Source organism: Macrobrachium rosenbergii, chromosome 1 (assembly GCF_040412425.1).
Source record: "Macrobrachium rosenbergii isolate ZJJX-2024 chromosome 1, ASM4041242v1, whole genome shotgun sequence".
In the NCBI taxonomy this organism is placed as follows: Eukaryota; Metazoa; Arthropoda; class Malacostraca; order Decapoda; family Palaemonidae; genus Macrobrachium; species Macrobrachium rosenbergii.
The window spans coordinates 46,881,524-46,903,722 of record NC_089741.1 but is presented as its reverse complement, the minus strand read 5'-3'; the positions used below and the strand labels follow the sequence as shown (position 1 = coordinate 46,903,722).

The following is a 22,199-nucleotide window of genomic DNA, read 5'->3' as shown; positions in this document are numbered from 1 at the left end:
AACCTTCGGTTATGAAAAAGTTTCTTCGTTAACATTAGTTGTAAATAGAGAGAGAACGTCAGTTATATTGAATAACACCAAACGTTTCGTTGCATATGTGTTTGAGAATAAAAAAATTGTTGTTCTTTTTGTATAGATACGAGTTTTCATTATTTGTGGTTTAATAATAATAATAATAATAATAATAGTGTTTTGTTCTAACTGGGTCGCTCCGAAAGGTCCGGTTATATGCGGATTGCGCAAAGCAGCCCTCCACGTTGTTGCTCGAATGAATGTAATTGATTAGATAACCCAAATAAGGTAATTGCCATCGATTGCTCAGTCGTAAACCGACGTGGGGGGAAATGGACTTACGTGATGCATTAAACAGGAAGTGTGGAAGTTCTTTTAAATGTCGAAGCCTTTTGTAAAAGCTGAGCTATGTTCAAAATATACGATTTCGCCCGCTTTCCAAGTATTGATAGGCGTCACGTCACCGTTATTCAATACATTCGTTTTAAATTTACTTCGGCGCTGCGCTGTGACGAATTTAGCGTGTGAAGTGCTTCTTGTTTTTGACTGTTCATTTTTGTGATATATATATATATATATATATATATATATATATATATATATATATATATATATATATATATATATATATATATATATATATACAGTATATTGATTTGCAGAACTGTTGAATGACGGTAAAATATTGTAGGATAATCAGTGGTGATTCATATAAACATTATTCAGCGTTACCAGTTGATATTAACATTTTTTCACCCTAAGTAGCTGAATATGTCTTATTATTACTAAGTTCCTTTATCGTCATCACTAATGATTTATAATTTGATCATCCTTCATGAATGATTTAAACATTTAATTGTCATTAATAATTCACATTTATCATCAAGAATAAAGAATAATTACATTATATCATCTTTCATAATTGAGGATCAAATATTCATCATTCATAAATAATAAATTTTCTTCATTTTCTTTCTTTCTTCCAGACGATGATTCGGGAGGAGGCGGCAGCGAGGGCGACGGGGGAGGCGGCCTGGGCGCCGGGGGCGTGCTGGGCGGGGGCGCGGGCGGACAGGACGTGCGGACGGTGTACCTGAACGAGCCCCAGCCACACAAGTACTGCTCGAACGCCGTCTGCACCGCCAAGTACCGCTTCAAGCTCCTCTTCTTCCTGCCCATGTTCCTCTTCGAGCAGTTCCGGCGGTACGCCAACGTCTTCTTCCTCATCATCGCCCTTCTGCAGGTGTGTGTGTGACTTTGGGGCAGTGAGGGAAGCCCTGTGTGTGTGTGTGTGTTTGTGCATTTGTGTGTTGGGGGGTCCATGTCCCTTCGTCGTGTTTTCAAACCCAGTAGCGTTATTGAATCCTCCTCCCTCCTCCTCCTCCTCCTCCTCCTCCTCCTCCTCTTCTTCTCTCTTCTCTCTCTTCTCCTCCTCCTCCTTCCTTCCTTCTTCTTCTTCTTCTTCTTCTTCTTCTTCTTCTTCTTCTTCTTCTTCTTCTTCTCTCTCTCTCTCTCTCTCTCCTCTCTCTCTCTCTCTCTCCTCCTCCTCTCCTCCTCCTCCTCCCTCCTCCTCCTCCTCCTCCTCCTCCCTCCTCCTCCTCCTCCTCCTCCTCCTCCTCCTCCTCCTCCTCCTCCTCCTCCTCCTCTTCCCAGTCATCTGTCATTCCCCCTCCCCACACGTGTTTTGAAAGGTTTATGCCTGTCGATCACGCTATACAGTATGTCACTGGCGGCGTAGAAAAACAAGAACTCAACTCAACAAGTGTTTTCTGGAAAGCCTGAAGAGTTCCTGTGTTTTTTACACGTTCTTTATCTTCATTTGAATGATGTAAAGTCTCTCTCTCTCTCTCTCTCTCTCTCTCTCTCTCTCTCTCTCTCTCTCTCTCTCTCTCTCTCTCTCTCTCTCTCTCTCTCTCTCTCATTTTACCTCGGCATTTTCACTTTGGGGCAGATCCAGTGGATGTGAACGTTCTCATTAACTTCATGTCTTTTCGGGGTGGGGATGCTGGCTCTATACCCTCTACCACCTTGGGTGTGACCACCCACATGTAGACTAATCACCAAGTGCATGATTCACTGCTGAGTCAATACATACATTCATATATATATATATATATATATATATATATATATATATATATATATATATATATATATATATATATATATATATATATTGTGTGTGTGTGCATGCCATTTTACAGTAATACTCTAACAAATTTGTGTAAAATCAAAAGGAACATAAAACAGTTTTCAACTCTGGTCACTGGTAAATGCATAAAGAAATATAGTGACTAGAGTAGTTGAATTCAGTATACTGTACAAGTATTAAATTGAATTTATTAGCGTAAGAAAAGGTGTTTGTGTTTTGGGTGAGAGCATGTCATAAAATTATATTACACTATATATTATATATATATATATATATATATATATATATATATATATATATATATATGTATGTATGTATGTATGTATATGTATGTATGTGTATATATATATGTGTGTGTGTGTATATATATATGTATGTATATATATATATATATATATATATATATATATATATATATATATATATATATATATATATATAATATGCCTGCATGTGTGTTATTTAAAAAAAAAATTGATAGAATCACAACAAATAAAAGAAAAAATTCATAGCCCTATTCACTGTCAGTGCAAAACATTTTTATTTTTAAAATACAGTAAAATACCGTTATTTATGGCCGTCGTGACATTGTACTAATCACCAGGGTTATAGATCCATGGTTGCGTAATGTGGGTCACCGTTTGTCTTTCATTCCTCATGCAATGAGAGAACATGTACTTTGCATGTCTTCTGCTATCAATAGCAACTGCTTGCATAATTGTGTGTGTGTGTGTGTATACATGTGTACATATATATATATATATACAGTATGCATATTGTGTGTGTATGTGTTCTCTCTCTCTCTCTCTCTCTCTCTCTCTCTCTCTCTCTCTCTCTCTCTCTCTCTCTCTCTTCTCTCTCTCTCTCTCTCTCTCTATCATGATTTCAAACGTGTTTAAAGGATGCATTCATTCACACATGCTCACATTGTGTATACATACATACATACACATGCTCATATTGTGTATACATACATATACATATGTATATTTTCTCTTGGTAGCTGATTGGTCAAAATCAGCTGTTTACCATTATATCTAAACCAGTCCCAGGTGTGAATCCTTAGTGGGGCAAATGCACTTACCAGTTATAATTCCCCTTTTGTATAAATTACTCCCAAGGTATTTGTGCCAAATATTTGTAAATGTATAAAGTAAATTTGTATAAAAAATTGAAATTTATATATAGTATATATATATTATATATATATGTATACACATACATACATACATACATATATATGTGTATATATATATATATATATATATATATATATATATATATATATATATATATATATATATATAATCATATATAACATATTGGCAAATTGGCCTTTGATTGTTGTAACTTAACACTCCAAGCTGATATTAAATCTAACAACTCAGATTCTAGTAAATCATGGTAGTGGAACACAAGGTGGAAGATTTTATGGGAGTGTTACACAAAGAGGAAGTAGAATGGTGTCATGTTGTAATGGTAACCTTGGTCTACATTACTTCCTGTTTCATCAATACCGAAGTATCAACCTTACGCTCCATATCAGTCTCCATTTCACACTGATAGAAAACTTTTCTTCAGACAAAAATTATTATTATTGCTATAGTGATAAACTACTAAGGCACAGTACGGTATTACAGAACTCATAGACCTTGACCAAACAGAAAGTTTGAGGAGTACTGTAAAAGACTGACACAAACTCATTAGTGATAATGAAGATATGAATATAATATATGAATAAATCGGGAAGGTAAAAAGTATGTTTATATTTAGGCAATGCAAATGGATATAATTATATGTATACACAAAATTGGAAAAATTAATCTACTATTGAAAATGCATAAAGGACATACAGTGTCATTTATACCCTCATAATTGCTGTGCTTCTGTTATCTAATGTTCTGACTTTAATCTTTGTAACTGAGATTGTCAGTTCAAAACATTATCAGTACATAATTTGTCGCTATGAAAAGAAGGCATTTACTTCTCCTTACATTTTCTCTCGGGGAACTTGAGGGTGTGATGATAAAACATCAACATACAAAATTTTGATTACATCCTGAGAGGTTTCATCATTAGCTCAACTTCCTTCTTCCATGTGATTTGCATCTCATTAAGCCTTTCAAGACATTTGTGAGTGGGTTTTTTTGGGGGACATTGACTTTTCTAAAAATCAGAAGCCCTTTGTCAAAATGTTTTCCTTTGTTATTATTCAGGTCAAAACTATACAATATTTGACAGTCTCTTTATCAGAAAATTTTGAGGTGTCTTTCCCCTACTTTGTCCCATGTGCTACATTCTCAGCTTATGCCTTCCTTCACATTTCTTCTTCCCTCCTTGCTTTTAGCATTTGTACTGAACTTAACTGCACGTGTTTTCATGTAGCAAATTTTAAAGTCTACATTTCATTTCCATTCAGTGTTTGTACATGTCAGTCCCCCAAAATATCTTCCTATTGTTCAACTTCAACTATACAAAATTTTATCAATATTTTTAATACGAGTTATCACATTCTTTCATAATCTTTACTAACAATGACCTTATTGTTTGGATTTTCATATATTTACATCACTTCATCTGGCAAATTGGGATTTCTTTTATATTTGGATTTTGTCTTTGTGCACATCTTATATGCAGGATAGTTCCAGTGATCCCTTGATAGTTGTACTTGTAGAGCATAGGTATTTTGAGCATTTGGGCATAAAACTCTTTCTGCTTTGTCCTCAAAGAAAGAAAGAACTTGTATGAGGAGCATTATTATTAATGGTTGACTAGTCCCCCACCCTTTCCCCTTATTTTACAATCTTTTTATTCATAAGGAGAAGCCTTCAAAAATATTTATAAATCTACCTCTCCTCTATCATCAAAGTTTGATGATAATGTATTTTTGTATTTAATTTCCAGTTGGTAAGAGGTGCCAGGTTTTTTGTAAGTTTCATGCTCATTTTTTCTTTATTTAATTTTAAGTGTTACCTGATCCATGCTACATTTCCCCCTTCCCTGCATATGTACGTAAAAAGCTTCAAGTTTTTTGCGAACATGTTTTATGATTTATTTTCTCGACAAGATATGCTGGCATTTCTCTGTCTTTTTTTTCTTCTTATTTTTCCCCTTCCCTATGATACTGTATTCAGTTATCACTGTATTATATCATTACTGTGCCATATGGAAACCAAATTTCATAAAACCTTTGCTTTGTAGTGAACTTCCATTGATATTTAGACATTTTCTTTTGTTCTTTCTCAACATAAGGGTAGATCATGCATAGGGCCCTATACTTCGGACTTCATTTAATTTTATTACTCATTTCAAATGTGAATTTGTTGCAGTGAAATAATTTCTTATAAAAAGATTACTCTTATTTTATTAGATCTTGGATAAAGTTGAATATTTTCTTTCAGCAAATTCCTGGTGTATCTCCTACGGGTCGCTACACTACATTGGTCCCTCTCATTTGCATCCTGGTGGTGTCAGCCATAAAGGAAATTGCTGAAGACATTGTAAGTTTACCTTTGTACTATCATAAAAAAAGTTCCTTGTGGTTTTTATACTGGTTCTTCAGTGTTACAATATTTTTGGAGACATATGAGAGTGTACTAGACTTGATATTTGTACGACCAATCTTCCAGAAACGTCATCGTGCAGATGATGAGCTGAACAAAAGGGAAATAGAAGTCATGAAGGATGGACAGTGGCAGTGGATCAAGTGGAGACACATACAAGTTGGGGATATTGTTAAAGTCCGTAACAACAAATTTTTCCCAGCTGATCTTGTCATCTTAGCCTCCAGGTTAGAAAATATAGTTTCCCCTCATTACTAACTACAGTACAGAGATATTGATTGGCAATAGAGTTCAGAGGTAAAGTAAAGAGATCTGTGTCATTGTTGGGAAATCACATATTATTACTAATTGGTTTTGCATTTAGCTGTTGGAATTTGGTGGCTCATTCAAAAGAATGCTAATTAACTGTTCAACTTTGATCATGATGGGAGTTAGTGTTTAGGGTTCATCTTCTGAATAATAGTAACAATAATATTCCATTAGACAACAATTTTTGAGGAATGTTAAAAGATAAGTGGTTGACAAAGTAGGTGGATGTAAATTTAACTTGATGCTAATCAGAATAATATGATAAGTTTAAATTACAAATTTCTAATTTACATGCATGGATTTTAATTAATAAATTTTACCAATTTCAGCGAACCACAAGCTCTGTGCTATGTGGAGACTGCTAACCTGGATGGGGAGACAAATCTCAAGATTCGTCAGGGGCTACCACAAACTGCCCACTTGCTAGAGGCTCGAGACTTAATGAATCTCTCTGGAAAAGTAGAATGTGAGGCCCCCAACAGATATCTCTATCAGTTTACTGGCAATCTCAAGGAAACTGGCCGACAGTAAGTAAATTCGTTCGTTCATTTATTATTTGAAATGTGTTTATTAGAACTTGTCTGTCGTGGTAGAAAAAATGGCATGGCCATCTCATTATTACTGTTGCAGTCATTAAACACCATGTTGTCTTGCTTTAATGAAAAAAAAAAAAAAAAAAAAAAAAAAGCACTAGCGGAGTAAGTTGTACGCAACCTCACCAAATTCATATTGTATATGAAGAGGATACGTAATACAATTACAGGCAGCCCCCAGTTATTGAAGGGGCTTCCATTCTGATGGCATGACGATAACCGAAAATCAGCGATTTCGGCGCATCGCCAATAACCAGGGGCTGCCTTTACTATACTCTTCATCTCAAGTATATTCATAATTAACAGCAAAAATGATGCAGAGAAGGGAGTAGAACCATTGTTGAAATCAGTGGCAGACCCCATCATTAATTGTGCAAACAAGTTGCTTGCTTTTTCTATCTGCATTCAGGGAATCATGGATTTGTAGAATACATATGGTTACTAGATTGAATTTGTCATTGTAAAAAGCTAAGGAGAAAATAGCTTTGATACTTTTTTGGGATTTTTTCTTTTTTCGGAAATATCTGATATTTATTGTACTGTTAGAGCTTAATAATAGGTGTATGTTCTACTACTATGTACTTTTTATTAACTTGGTAATTGCAATGAAAGTTTTTTGGTACTTGTGTAATACTAAATGTTTTCATTGGCTTGCAAGTGTATTGTGCTACAGAGATGTGTTTTTCATTATAGCTCTTAAATATAATAGGTTTTCCTTTTTTGAGTAGTTGTTACACTAGTAGTGTGTAATAAATACTGTTGCATATTCTGTGAGATTATTATCTATTGTTATCATAGGATTTCAGTCATCATTTTACATGTTCTACTGTATTCTTGATCAGTGGTTTAACCTTACCTGAAGTAAAGTTGGTAGATAATTATATTTTAATGCTTCAGTAATTGTTGGGAATTCATGTAGAAAATGCACAATTTATGAGACAGCAATGATTCATATGTAACCTGAAGGGGGAATCTAATGGTAATATATTCATGGTGATGATGAGTATGATAATTGTCCCATCAAGCTCTTCCCAGTTACTCTTACAGAATATGTGAAATTATCTGAGATACTGTTTTATTAAGTGAATAAATAAGTTTGTAACCTTGGATGCTTTGTTAGCCATATGACCACATCCTGTGGTACAGGTTAGAAAACACTTCAGAGGTTACTTGCATGGACTTCAGTTGCTAATTTTTATTATACCCATGTAAGTCTTCAAGAGTGAAGCTTTGTTTTCTGCATGGCAGCAAAAGTAGTCAAGTATTTTTTGCATGTAAAAGCAAGACAGAAAGCTAGAGGAAATATGCTTGGTTACAGTAAGCTAAAATCAAGTTCTCAAAATCCTAAATACCTTTGGTTTTAAATTATTTTTCCCTTTTAGTAGTTTGTATCTACAATCTTTATTTAATTTAAGATGTATGTATGTATGTTTTTCAGTTGTGCAGCATTTTTTTGTATTTTAAATCAAATCTTGCATTTACATTTCCTCAGGGCTGTCCCACTGAGTCCAGACCACATCCTGTTACGTGGTGCTAAGCTACAAAATACCAACTGGGTGTTTGGGTTGGTCATCTATACTGGACATGAAACAAAACTCATGAAGAACTCAGCTACCTCAGCTCCTCTCAAGCGATCAACGGTAAAGACAATTTGTACCGAAAGAACCATTCATGATTGGAAATTTTAGTTTTGCTTCTTTTTAGAGACTAGTATTTTAATTTTGGCTTTAATGTTCAAATTTCCTGGGATCTTATGCATGAAGAGGTATTCTTATTCTTTCAAGTGGACTTGTTTTTGTGACACATCCCCTTTGTTGTGTAGCTGATATAGTGATGTTAACATCATATAGTAATCATTATTTTTATTGTTGCTATGTTTTTATCCTCAGTTTTAAAGCATTTCTTTTTCCCAGTATTCAGGGTCATCTTGTGTGTTGCACAGTCATTCCATTTTACATTTTTATTTGTATGCTAATGATCAGGTGTATAATTTCTAGCTGATAGGATGGAGCTGATCTTTAATAGTGTGGTTTATTTTTATAGATGTCCAACAAAAGCTTTGTAAACTTAATACACATTTTTCCTAACCATGTCATGATGTGCCATCCAGGTAGACCATAGCAGGACAAGTATATAATCAAAGTAGCATATAGGGTTTTGGTGTAAGTGGAAGTATAGTGTTGGGTATTTAGAGGAACCATTGGCTCACTTAACTTGAAGTACAGTAGGTTCTTCAATTATGATAGGATGGGCATATAGATTGCCTAATTAAAAATAGATCTGCAGTGAAAAAAGGAAAGGGATAAGGGGGTAAAGGAAGAGAGTTAGGCTGTAATCCTAAACAAACCAGTAGACTTGTTTCTGTGTAAAAGGGAAGTACAGTACTGTATGTCAAAAGGCTGAAATGTCTAAGTTCAGAGATGGAATGGAAAAACATAAATTTTAATTATGAATAAAAATGTTATGAGAGTTTTATACAGTATATTCCTGAGTTATAGGGTGAATAAAAATGTTGTTAGGAGAATTTTATATAGTATATTCCTGAGTTATGGGGGTATATTTTAGTGCTTATGCATATACTGTACATTAAAATCCTCTAATTCCTGTGTTATAACTTGTCTTAGCTGACACTAGGTTATACAAGCTATATTGAGGTTCTTTGCTGTTTTTCCTTAGGCCCCATCTGTGCTGCAGCTGCTTTTGCTTTCCAGCAATCAAGTTCTTTAACATTGCTATACTCCAATTTTTTCCTTTTATATACTGTAGTTACAAGTATTTCAAACCAGCCTTACAAGAGTCTAGTAACACTAATTGATGGACTTTCCATCAAATAAAACTAAGACTTGTATGTTTTTTCCTCTGCTAAGCTTTCTCTTTTCAGCATTTTATGCTTTTATTTTCAGTTTTGATGTCAGATGACATAAAGAGAAAAATATTGGCTTTGTCTTGATTGGTGGGTAAGACACTTTCTGGTATGGTTTATCATTACGTGGCATATTCCAAAATGGTATTAATTAGGCACTCTCTCTCTTTCAGGTGGATAAACAGACAAACAATCTAATCATACTGTTGTTCTTCCTGTTGATTGTACTCTGTCTCATCATGGCTGTCTGCAACTCGCAGTGGAGTGCTGATCGTCACTGGTACCTGTCCCTTGATGGTATGTTAAATTTTTGCTTATGAATTAGGCCTCTTAAGATTGCTGTCTAAGTTTCCATGGATGTTGCCTTGCTATTTGAGTATATTACATGGGGATATTTTATCAATGTATTTTGTATAAAATACAGTTGATGGAAAGGCATCTTAATGCTTGGAAACAAAAAAGAATAATTTGTGTATGAAGGAAGATATGTATTAAGCCATTGTGAATAACAACTTGGGCCATTTACAAAACTCATGTGTATTAACAGTAACTGATGGGGGCACATTGTTGAGAACTTAAAAGACTGTCCCATATAATGCCATTATATTTCAAGTACAGTACATGTAAGTACTGTTCATTATGTTAATATTTTCTTGAATTCAGTATTTTCTTCTCTTCCAGACTTGAGTGTATTCAACTTCGGCATTAATTTCATCACATTCATCATTCTCTTCAACAACCTCATCCCCATTTCACTGCAAGTCACACTTGAAGTTGTCCGTTTTATTCAGGTACGTTTAGAACTTTTGTCGGTCTCTTAGTTGTAAAGTAATGCAGTTTTTTATTCAGTAATTTTCATATGTAATAGCAACGCCTAGTTGTAGGTACTGTATAAATCTTCACATTAAAAGACACTGTAACCATTATGGAGCAGTATCTCAGCCTATTGAATAAATTCAGAACAGTTCAATGAATAGGATATGTGGTGGTCACATCCTTGGTTTTTGCAGAAGTTGAAGAGACACTCATGATATTATTAGGATGATAAAAACTGGAATTCAATGCAAGTTGTAAAGTATTTTTCAAATTTTTTATTTAACATTTTAATGTTGATAGAATGCTTATAGCAAATATTATGGGGTCATTCTTCATCCATGATTTTTATCGTCAACAGGCTACCTTCATCAATAACGACATAGATATGTGCTATGAGGAAAATGGCATATGGGCTATGGCTAGAACTTCAAATCTGAATGAAGAATTAGGCATGATCAAATATGTTCTTTCTGACAAAACGGGCACCCTCACTTGCAACATCATGGAATTCAAGAGATGTACAATTGCAGGAAAAGTGTACAGCATGGATGATCAAAGGTAAAGTACACTAACTGAATGTTAATTACTTTTTTATTGGTGATAAGTTTCCAGACCACTCAGGTGGAAGTGAACTTGTTGTCATTGTTGGTTTGACGTATATTAAGTTTAATGTTAGACAAATTTTCCATGGTACTGGTTGCAAAATGTAAAATTTTAGAGTGTGAACATTACATGTTCATAAGATATCCGACCCCAAATGCTTTGTTTTGTACTTTATTAAATTTATGGTATTTATCAGTTTTTATTAAATTCTAGAAGTTCTTGTTTAGTAATCCAAAATCAAATGAATTTACATTTCATAAAGATCATATTTCACTTCACATTAAATTTTTTTCAATAAGAAATTTTATTTTTTATTTCTTGTAAAAAACTATATAGTGTAACTGTACTTTGCTTTTCAGTGGACAAGAATTGGCTGTCTTAGCAGAGCAGAACAATCCTCAGGCAGCCGTTGCACGACAGTTTTTAACAATGTTGGCAGTTTGTCACACTGTTATACCAGACAGAGATGAAAGCGCAGGGGGTGGCGGTAGAATCATATACCATGCTGCTTCACCAGGTATAATTACTTTTATCATACTGTACGCTTTTATTCCTACATAAATTCCATTCCAAATAATGTTATTGCAGTTTTATTGATAGCTAAAATTTTCTATATTTTTGGGAAGGGGAGGGGTGATTGTGAACAATGACTGTAGCAACAAAAAGTTCAAGGTTACTTTCATTGTCCCCTGTGTTGCTCACAGTATATAATAATATAGTACTTAGCAGTATTCCTTCACCTGACCTGCATTGATTTTTTTTTTTTTAAGTCTGGTCCCTATAGTCCCCTTTCACTTATTTCCTCAACTTCTTTGGTTTTACTTGCTTTTATTTTTTCCTGTTTAAAAGGAATTCCTCCAGGTAAGCTGTATGATTGTCAAGAATTGCCACTCAGCAGTTGTTAAATCTCATTTGTGGTAATTATGCTTTGTGAAAATTTTAAGAGGAATCTTCCATGGTGAATATTGTTTTAGAGAAATAAAGTAAGTACAAATACAGTATTTCACCAAGTGAAAATTGTGCTAAAAAAAAATTCTGAAATGCACAGTAAAAACTAAAGTAAGGTAAAGTTAAAGAAGTTGGACAACTATCAGTGACAATGTAATTAGCCGAGAGGCAACAATACAATGAAATGAAATGCCTTTAGTGAAGAAAGTAAGGAATGGGGATTTCAGGTCGTACCCCTTCTAAAGTATTTTGATTTTGTGTTACATTTATAATCATACAGTAGGACATTTCAGACATTTTCACAGTAGAGGAAACTGAACTTCTCATAATGTTCATGTAAATTTTGATGATTTTTTCCATCTCTTAAAACTTTTTACTAATTGTACTAATTAACTTAATTCTTGATTTTTAATTTTTAGATGAACGTGCTTTGGTTGAAGGTGCCCGGCAGTTAGGGTTTGTGTTTGAGACTAGAACTCCTGAGTGTGCTATCATCAATGTCTTTGGAAAACAAGAGAAATATGAGGTGCTGAATGTCTTGGAGTTCACTTCAGCAAGGAAAAGAATGAGTGTTATTGTGAAAACTCCACAAGGACAGATTAAGTTATATTGCAAAGGGGCAGACACAGTAAGTTAGGGAAAGGCTGAAGGGTCTAGCATCATAATCCTGTTATATTAATGAATGTTGAAATGTCACCAGATATGGCTGTATTAGATTAAGTGTTGCATAAATTTGATCCAGCTCTGTTGAAAAGCACTCTCCTAATGTAGTTTTCATTTGTTTTCAGGTCATTTATGAACGATTAGGGGACAGTCAGCAGTACAGAGATATTACTGTGAGGCACTTGGAAGAGTTTGCTGGTGAAGGTCTTCGTACTCTCTGCTATGCTTATGCCGATATTTCAACTGAGTTTTATGATGTTAGTATTTTAATATTTTAGTGTGATTGTATTTTGAATTTCATATTTTGTAATCCATTCATGCATTTGATGATTTTTCTCATTATTAAGTACTTGTTTCATAAAATTTACGGTGGTTATTATAATTGTATTTTGCTTTGGCTCGGTCTTTTACCATCCATCTCCCCAAGTATTATACTTTCCATGAATGAAATTGTACATGTATTTGTTTATAATGGTCAGAAGTGTTTGGAATTACAGTGAGTCAAAAGTAAAAGAATAGTTGCACTAGAGTTCTGTTGCAATGTTCAAAAAAAGCTTAGAAAAAGCAGATTAGACTTTGTATGGGTTTTTATGAAAATGGTTCCAAAAGTGGGCTTCAGAACTGTCAAGTGATAATATTGGGTAGAGAGGAATGTAATAACAATTTATTGTTTGACCCCTTGTTAATTTATATTTACCATGGTTAACAGGAATGGAAAAACACTTTTTACAAAGCCAGCACATCGCTGCAGTTTCGTGAGAGAAAGTTAGAGGATGCAGCTCAGCTCATAGAAAATAATCTTACGCTTCTTGGAGCCACTGCCATTGAAGATAGACTTCAGGATGATGTAAGTCTTGCTGGATACTAAGTGTTTTCTCAAGTAACTTTTCTTGTTATAGGATGTCACATGTAGACTGTTAGGCTAGTATAAAATTTATCCACTATATATATATATACGTCCATGCTGGAATTTGAACGAACTGAAATTGTTTATTTAGAAACCTGAGCTTCTAAATATTGAAATGTAATAGAATATGTATGTGACAGTGGACGAAAGTGTGGCAAAAATCTTTACGCACAGTAAACATAGGAAGTAATCCATTTAAATCCAGTATTTTGTATGGATGTTTCATGTTTTGAGTTAATGGAGGGGGTAAATTACGGGTTTCCGCCTAGTCATTGTATTTTTTCCATAGTTCATCAGTTTTTGTTTAATCCCCAAAGTTATATTTTAAGTCATTTAAATGGTTTCTTAGATGTCACTTGTTGCTGAATTCAGAGTTATAAGAATCACTTAACTTATTCTTTCATATGTGCACTGGATTATAAGAATCACTTGCCTTATTCTTTCGTATGTGTACTGAAAGATATTTTATCATGTAAAAGTATTACTGTATTCATATAAATTTGTTGCTTTCATTGGGATCATACTTATATTGTACATCACCAGGTTCCAGAAACTATAGCAGCCCTACTTAAGGCAGGCATTCACGTGTGGGTTTTGACTGGTGATAAGCAAGAGACAGCAATTAATATAGGTCATTCCTGCCATCTTCTTACACAGGGCATGCCTCTTATTATACTTAACACAGAGTCTCTTGATGTAAGTATTTCACTTGCAGATTTTTATTCTTAGTCCTTCTGTTTTTATTATTAGGCCTCTTTGGCATTTTTGTTGGGAGAGTTTGATTCACCTCAGTTCCATGTGACCATTTTTAAGATAGTCTTGAAATTTTCATAACAAATGGTAATTTACTTTTCAAAGTTGTTTGTTGTGTTGCTTATTAGTAGTTTGTAATTCAAACATGCAGAGGTTGACCATTCCATCTGGCACATTGCATTCATTTTTATCATGGTTCTAAATTAAGAAATCCTTTTTACTTTTCTTATTAAGTTACTGTAGTAGCATGTGCAGCATCTGTCGATAGTGTCATTAAAACTGTAATACTTGGTGTTTTAAAGAAGGTTTTGATTGCTGACTTCAAAAATCATTGATCTTAAGAACAAAATGAAAGTCTCTGTCCTTAAAATTTTTTTGAAGTGACAAATTCCAAAAGCAAAATTGTCTGCTGGAAACTGGCATCAAATTTAAAAGTATTGATTTGGACTACTTTTAAAACTTTTCAGTTCAAAGTAATTCTTGATTTCATATATTTTAAGTTAATACCATAATGCAGATCTCTTGTATAATTATATATTAACTATGATTTAGAATACTGTTGCATTTTTGTACTGCACTTAAGGATGATCCATCTTAGTTTATCCTTTCTGCTTAATTATCAGGAAACTCGGGAAGCTATTAACCGCCATGTGGTTGAGTTTGGTGAGCAGCTGAAGCGCGAGAATGAAGCTGCACTTATTATAGATGGAAAGACGCTTATTTATGCTTTGACACCAGATTTGAGGAAAGACTTCCTTGATCTTTGCATATCCTGTAAAAGTGTTATATGTTGCAGAGTATCTCCAAGTCAAAAAGCTGAAGTGAGTATATTTTTTTGTGTTATCTTTATAGTCATTAGTGACTACAATAGTGATGATTAGTCAGAAGGCTTTTTTGGAATACGATTCCTTCTTTTTAGGCTTGTTTTTACAAGTAAATTCCACTATGGCATTTCCCCTTGTTTTAGTTGTGTTACAACATAATGAATGAAGATCAGCCATGTAATTTGTCAAGTGCGGAGTATTGCTTTTCACCTTTGAATATCAATGGTGTTGAATAAGCAGTTATTGTGTTGCATGTTTTTGTTCAAGGATTTAAATGAAATGAGGAAAGAGAAGAAACAGATAAGATTTCTTCTTGCTGGAAACAAATCCAGAGAGATCTGTAGAATGTCCTGAATGTTCATCGTTTCTTTTGGTTAATGTTTGGTGATTTAACTGTTAAGTACATATTGTAATCGTTATTTTCTGAAGACAATTTATAATATAAGAAAGGCTGTAGTCCACTGAAGCATCGAATTCATATTTTGAGTTTTGTCCTTTCTTGATCCTGTAGTCAGTTACTACTCACTTATGTTAACTATTTAGCAACATATTGGTAATAAGTAGTGATTTATGTTTAGCTTAGTTTGTTTCCGTTAAATGTGGTGTTAATTTTGTAGGTGGCAGAACTACTGACAAGAGAAACAGGAGCTGTGACGCTTGCTATTGGGGATGGCGCAAACGATGTCGCCATGATCCAAAAAGCTAATGTAGGGGTAGGAATTGCAGGTTTAGAAGGTCTTCAAGCTGCATGTGCGTCAGATTACGCTATTGGCCAGGTAAGCACATCTCAATAATGCTGTTCAGTATAAAATATCTATGTGTGATCTATTGCCAGCTTCTTCAAGAAATGTATTGTTTTTAAAAATCTTTTTCAATTTCAAGTCGTCAAAAATATTACTTTGAACTCTTTTTTCATTTTTAATCAATTTTTTTTCCAATAACAATATTCATTTCAAGTAAATCTGCATTAACATTTGCAAATGAGCCATTAATGTGGCTAATTTTTACTGTATATGTATTTAGATTCTAAAATCTACATAGTTTCATTCCACCAAGCACTTTTGAGGTAAATAAGTAAAGTATTGTTAGCTTGCATGAGGACTTTTTGAATAGCCCTCTTATTATCCTGTTAATGCTATATTGCTGATTACATGTTAATGCCTGTTTTGAAATGACTTATAACTTTATAATGTTTAGAGGTTTTATATATTTATTTATTTACTGTACACCATTTTTCTATGGTAGTTAGTTACTGAGCTTATGTCTAAAGTAATTCAGAAAATGAATATCTCATTTGTAAATATTTTAAGTATAATTCTTATTATTTTGTCAAATTTATGGGAACTTGAAATATTGTTCATCTCTCTCTCTCTCTCTCTCTCTCTCTCTCTCTCTCTCTCTAAAATGAATTGTATTCTTTGCTCCATGTAATACTCTTAACTTTTCAGTTTGTGCATTCTTTTGTATACAACTTCTGATTTCTTTGTGTATGATTTTTATGCATGTGACAGTACAGTATACAAAATTTATTTTGCTTCTTGCCTTTGTTATTTTTATATTAGCTCATTATCCCTCTTTCTCTTATGGAGTTACCTTAAAAGTTTGCTTTCTGAAGTGCACTACCAATAATACAGAATGTTCTCTGTAACTTTATTCAGCACTTAAGTGAATAGCTCTGTGCATTTTATTGTAGTACATTGTTTCATTTTGGCCTCTTGCCACATAGCTGTCCAATTTTTATTTTGTTGCCTTATTGTAACTCCTCATTTTAAGAGGAAATCCTTCAGGTTGGTCCAGTGAGAGCATAGAGATATGACTTCAGGGTCAAGCTGAACTATGTTATAAGTGAGAATAATCATAACATTCCTTTATTTCATTGTAATCAGAGTGTGAGACATTTTTATATTTTTCTTGGCCATTGCTTTAAAATGATGAAATACTTTGATGCTTGAGTAACAAGAAATTGTGTTTCTTGAAAGCAGGAGAATGAGCAGCCTAATATCTTTAATTCTTTAAATAAACAAAGAATGTGGTAAGCTTAAAATACAGTACTGTTTTTTTCTCTTTCAGTTCCGATTTTTGGCCAGACTACTTTTTGTCCATGGTGCATGGAATTACAGTAGACTCTGTAAAGTTATTTTGTATAGCTTCTACAAAAATATATGTCTATATGTCATCGAACTTTGGTGGGCAGCGATGTCTGGTTGGTCTGGTCAGGTGATATTTGAACGATGGAGTATAGCAATGTATAATGTGGTATGTAATAGTTTTATCAGTTGCAGAAAAGTATAAAATAGCCTGAACATTATTCTCTTTGAAATCTAGAAATCCTTGTATATTCAGTTGTAAAATGTTGATAATGGAGTTTGATGAAATTTATGGAAAATTGTCTTAATCATTATACTACTGCAAATTCATTGTACTACTGCAAATTGTAGCATTCAGTAAGTCTTCCTGGAGTGGGAAAACAGTTGAATCTGTTAAAATTCCTATGGTTAATTAACCTGCCAGATCATTGCACAAATTTGAAGTAACAGTCTGGACTTTGAGGCATGGCTTAGTTGTACTTTGATCTTCGACAGCGCCCGAAGTTGAAGCCTACAGCTGAACCTCATGCAATCAGACTAGACCTTTGTTTCCTTCTGTTGATTATTAGAAAATTAGCAGAGTATATAAAAGGAAAGCTCTGTGTAAAAGCATGCTTCTTCATAGGAAGACATGTCCTCCCATGTCCCATTTGCACCTCTAATGCTCTCAGATCTAAAGACCTGTATCATAGTGAGGCACCATTTCAGAATCATTTTGTAATTCACCTCAGGTCTCTTGGAAGTGAATACAGCTTGATGACTCAAGGTGAATTGTTTAAAGCATACTAGGACCCTTTTTTTATGCTTACCCCACCAGAACTGACAGTCACATCTTCTTAGGGTGGTTTTAAGCTAGTGAACAGGGTATCATTTACTCTTGTAGATATGTTGCAATAAGTAACATTAAATTCACTCATTTTTATCTTAAAAAATAGAATAAGCCATTCTGAACAAAACTGGTTTGCTTTTGGATAATTTACAAGCAAACTTAATGACCATTATTGTAAGACCCTGGTACAACTTATATCACAAGATTATACTAGATTATATTGGCTGGAGAGACCCAGTTGTCCATAGATGTTGCTCTCCTCTGTTTGGGTTTGTGTCCCCATGTGATCATAAATTTGTGATGCAATTTGTTCAGGTAATTATCCCTTAGGTACATTATCAGATATATTAAACTGTGCCCATGAAAGGTGACTGATTTCAAGTCAATTGTTTAGTAGCTTGAAAATTGTCAAGAGGTTTTAGTAAAATTTAGTTTGGTTTTTACTGAAGTAGTTTTGTCCTATTTTTTTTATTCAAATCTTTCAAGTGTATTTTTTTCTTTATAGATATTTACTGCAGCACCACCCATGGTTATGGGTATATTTGATCGTTCATGTAGTGCAGAAACTAGAATGAAATATCCTGAATTGTACAGAGAGTCACAGAGTGGGGCTCACTTCAACTGGAAGGTATTGTATTGTAAAAGGTTTTTTCAAGTATCTGCGATTGAAAGTCTTGAATTGGTTCCATTCGTTGATTCATACCTGTCAGATTAGTTAGATATCAAAATTAATACATTGAAAACAATATCTTGGGTAAACATCATTAACTGTTCTTTATCTATTGTAGTTTCTTGAGAGATTAGTGATCACGAATTTGGAGTATGAAATATCTAAAACCTTGTGCTGTACATTTTTGTTATTACATTTTGCCGTTCACATACTGTACATTTAACCAAGTTTCAGTCAATTCAACTCCTGTATTCATCCTATAGGTATTTGTGTGGTGGGTGTTCTTAGCCTTATTCCATTCCGTAATGGTATTTGTGCTGCCATATCTATTTATGACGCAAGATGTCGCCTGGCACCACGGCCGGGTGGGAGGTTACCTGATGGTGGGTAACATGGTGTATACTTACGTAGTTATAACTGTGTGTCTGAAGGCTGGTCTGGAAACAGATGCCTGGACCTGGGTAACTCATGCAGCTATTTGGGGGTCGATTGCATCCTGGTTCGTTTTCTTGTTGGTGTACTCAAACTTCTGGCCCATACTGCCCATCGCTCCAGAAATGTCTGGAATGTATCTAGAGGTTAGTAAGATGTATCCTTATGACATAAAGAAAAGTAGGAAAGAGAGGGAAGCATTAATTCACAGGTGTACTGTACATGCATAGAGGTGGTTCTTATGAGGTGAATATGTTAGGAATCCTTGGTATACATACACTGATTACTTTATTGGCAGTTGCACCCCTGATGTCCTTTGGTCATACAGAATTACCCCAGTAACAAGTTTCTGTTCTCCTGTTGTCTGTTTTGACCTTGAGTTAAAAGAGAAGAAAATGTGAAATAAATTCTGTGCTTTATATTATAAGAAATAGTTAAAAAATGTTATTTTAAAACTTTTTTTTTTTTTTTAATTTCAAAACTATTTTCAGGTCTTCTCATCTCCAGTATTTTGGTTTGGGCTGATTCTTGTACCTGTAGCATGCCTACTTCCAGATGTATGTGTTAAAACGTAAGTAAATTGTAATGTGCTGTGCTTTTTATTTATGGCATTTATAGTACCCTGTACTGTTATTAACAGAATTTATGTATGGCTGAATGAGCCAGCAGAAAGCTCACTAATCACAGTTGAAGTCTATACTTTTGAAGGAATGATAAGATGGGAGTAATAACTTGCTTAATTAAAAAGGAAAATATTTAAGAAAGTCAAAATAATGAAATACTGTATGCTAAAAACTAGAATTACAGAACTTAATGTCAAAAAGGATGGCAAATGAGATGTACTGTAAGGTTCTTGGGTGTGTGGCATCCAGGAACCACAGAGCACATATTATGGGGTTTGGTGGTCCAGATAGCAGACAATCTTTCTCTTTCTCTTTTAGTTCATGAATGTAGTATTTAGGATTCATGATGACAATGAATTTGGCTAATATAAATTAATAATGGCACCTATTTAGTAGCAAACTTTACTTCTTCCTGAAACAGCAGAATTATGCACAATCTTAAATACTTTTAAAATCTTTAAAAGTTTACCATTTCTAATGGGTTTAGAAATACTGGAGTCATATTTGATTTAAAGTTACCGCTTTTATAACTAGATTGAACATCAGAATTTCTGACTGATGAGTAAGTAGCAGATATCATGGAATGATAAATTTTTTAAAGCAACTTAAAAATTAAGTATATGTGTGATGCTAGTACAGTCACAGTGAAGTACTGTAATAATTTTCTTTCTGAGAATTAGACTGTACTGTCAGGTAGTGATTATTTACCCCTGCCTATGAAATGGTTTTTGGCTCCTTTCCTTGTATACTGTGAAGCATAGTTTCTTAATTTTATCCAGCAAGAATATTTCTTGTCGGATAACACTAGGACTGCCTAAAAAAGATGCGTCACAGTTTACATAAAAAGGCGCCAAAAACAAGTGTTCTTAAGAAATTTTATCAGAATTAGTTTTCAACTTTTGTGATGTGCAGAAGCCTTGGATTTTAAAATGTAATTATCAAAATATAGTATTTATAACTTTTACTCTGAAAAACTAGCCTTTTATACTTTGTACACGTTAAAAACCAGTGATTTCTGTCTGCCTCATTTTTACAATTAAAATCAGTCAGTTGACCTACACAAGGCTTTTAAAAAGATACATCATGAGGAAAGATAATTCTTCTGTATGTATGATTCAATGTGAATTACTCTCAGTACTGAACTTGATAGCTTATATAAACCTTTCAAATAAGTTCCCATAAGATTCAGAAAAAAAGTTTCTGGCTTTTGATCAACTTTTTAATTTTATGGAAGAAGCAATTTTAGTTAGTTGGAAGTTTATCATATTCTGTACCATCACTGCCTTTGTTTTCCAGATTCAGACACCTTTCATTCTTAGGAGATTGGTCTGTCTCATCTGCTGGAGTCAGGGTCCTTCATTTGACCCTTATTCTCTCTCTCTCTCACTCTCTCTCTCAAAATATATATATAAAAGGTTCTAAAAGTTCCCTTTGACATTCATTAGGCAATTTTCTTATTTTGTCACCATAAGTGAAACTACCAAGGGCTTATAATATTACTTGTTCGTATTATCCACTTCAGAGTACAGTATCCTGTAATTGAAAGCTGAAAGTGGATTGTTTATACAATTAATAAAATCAGTTTTTCATACATAGGGCCTGTCAATAACAACTATTTTCACTTATTTTATCTGTTTAGAGAATTTTTAGGTTTTCATCTGGTTAATGCATTCTTTGACTTTTATAAAAGAATATTTTCAGTAACGTCATTATAGTCTTTTTCTTTGATTTGATTTATACTCAGATTATTTCTTTTATTTATAGTCCCAGCACTTACTTAAATCATTATTTGTATTTCAGAATCAGAAACACGGTACGCAAGAGTTTAACTGAACAAGTGCGTGAGAGTGAAATCGACAACAGGGATGTTTCTAAGGTCTTAGACACCAAACATAGGTAAGCAAATTATGCTTACCTGCACAAACCTCTCCTGTCCCGACTCACTGGGTCATGTACCAAGCCCTCGCTCCCTGGCCCTGCACCTGCAGATAAATATTTCATCCATCCTGCCTACCTTTTGGCCAAACCCACTAATTTAGGCCGAAGGTTTTACCCTCTTACATAGCCAACTCAACATTCAACAGGATCTTCCCTCCCCTTGTTACCAATAGGTCTGCCAACCTATACTCCTGCCAACTTCACTGGCTGACTTATCCCAACCAAAAATGTTTTAAAAAGAGCATGCCCGGCCCACAGCCTTCCCTTGTAAGTAGATTGCTGTTGTAGTAAACATTAAATAATTCTTGATTCTCAAGGAATGTTGATGGCTGTTTTGTGATGCCTTTATGTAGACAATTGGTATTTTTTTAAACCAGTCTCATTACATTGTGCTCTTATCAGTGGACTTGCACTTAGTGGGGTGAGTGTAAACCACTAATGAACTTTTTAAAAAGTGCCAAAAGCTAGCTGTGTGACTGTTAACTTCCCTAACAGCAAAGTCTTGTTCCTTTCATGAAAAGGATTTGTGTGGTGAAAAGTGAGACAAACAATGACATAGAATGCACTTCCTTTTTTGTATTATCTAATTTAATGTATGACTGCTTGGTAATTGG

General features: G+C 34.1%; 1 protein-coding gene across 4 annotated transcripts in view; it reads left to right on the top strand.

The window, feature by feature from the left end:
- ATP8A (ATPase phospholipid transporting 8A1) overlaps window positions 1–22,199 on the top strand; it is a 126,983-nt gene that overhangs the window by 59,959 nt on the left and 44,825 nt on the right. For all 4 annotated transcript variants that reach the window (XM_067095585.1, XM_067095499.1, XM_067095326.1 and 1 more), the window contains exons 2-21: window positions 999–1,255; window positions 5,566–5,664; window positions 5,794–5,954; window positions 6,366–6,563; window positions 8,122–8,269; window positions 9,666–9,789; window positions 10,174–10,283; window positions 10,667–10,866; window positions 11,271–11,428; window positions 12,279–12,487; window positions 12,648–12,779; window positions 13,232–13,369; window positions 13,973–14,125; window positions 14,806–15,003; window positions 15,624–15,782; window positions 17,077–17,262; window positions 18,428–18,550; window positions 18,856–19,170; window positions 19,516–19,595; window positions 21,448–21,543. In XM_067095585.1, coding sequence (XP_066951686.1) covers window positions 999–1,255; window positions 5,566–5,664; window positions 5,794–5,954; window positions 6,366–6,563; window positions 8,122–8,269; window positions 9,666–9,789; window positions 10,174–10,283; window positions 10,667–10,866; window positions 11,271–11,428; window positions 12,279–12,487; window positions 12,648–12,779; window positions 13,232–13,369; window positions 13,973–14,125; window positions 14,806–15,003; window positions 15,624–15,782; window positions 17,077–17,262; window positions 18,428–18,550; window positions 18,856–19,170; window positions 19,516–19,595; window positions 21,448–21,543 — 3,244 coding nt within the window. The remainder of the gene's footprint in view (window positions 1–998; window positions 1,256–5,565; window positions 5,665–5,793; window positions 5,955–6,365; window positions 6,564–8,121; window positions 8,270–9,665; window positions 9,790–10,173; window positions 10,284–10,666; window positions 10,867–11,270; window positions 11,429–12,278; window positions 12,488–12,647; window positions 12,780–13,231; window positions 13,370–13,972; window positions 14,126–14,805; window positions 15,004–15,623; window positions 15,783–17,076; window positions 17,263–18,427; window positions 18,551–18,855; window positions 19,171–19,515; window positions 19,596–21,447; window positions 21,544–22,199) is intronic.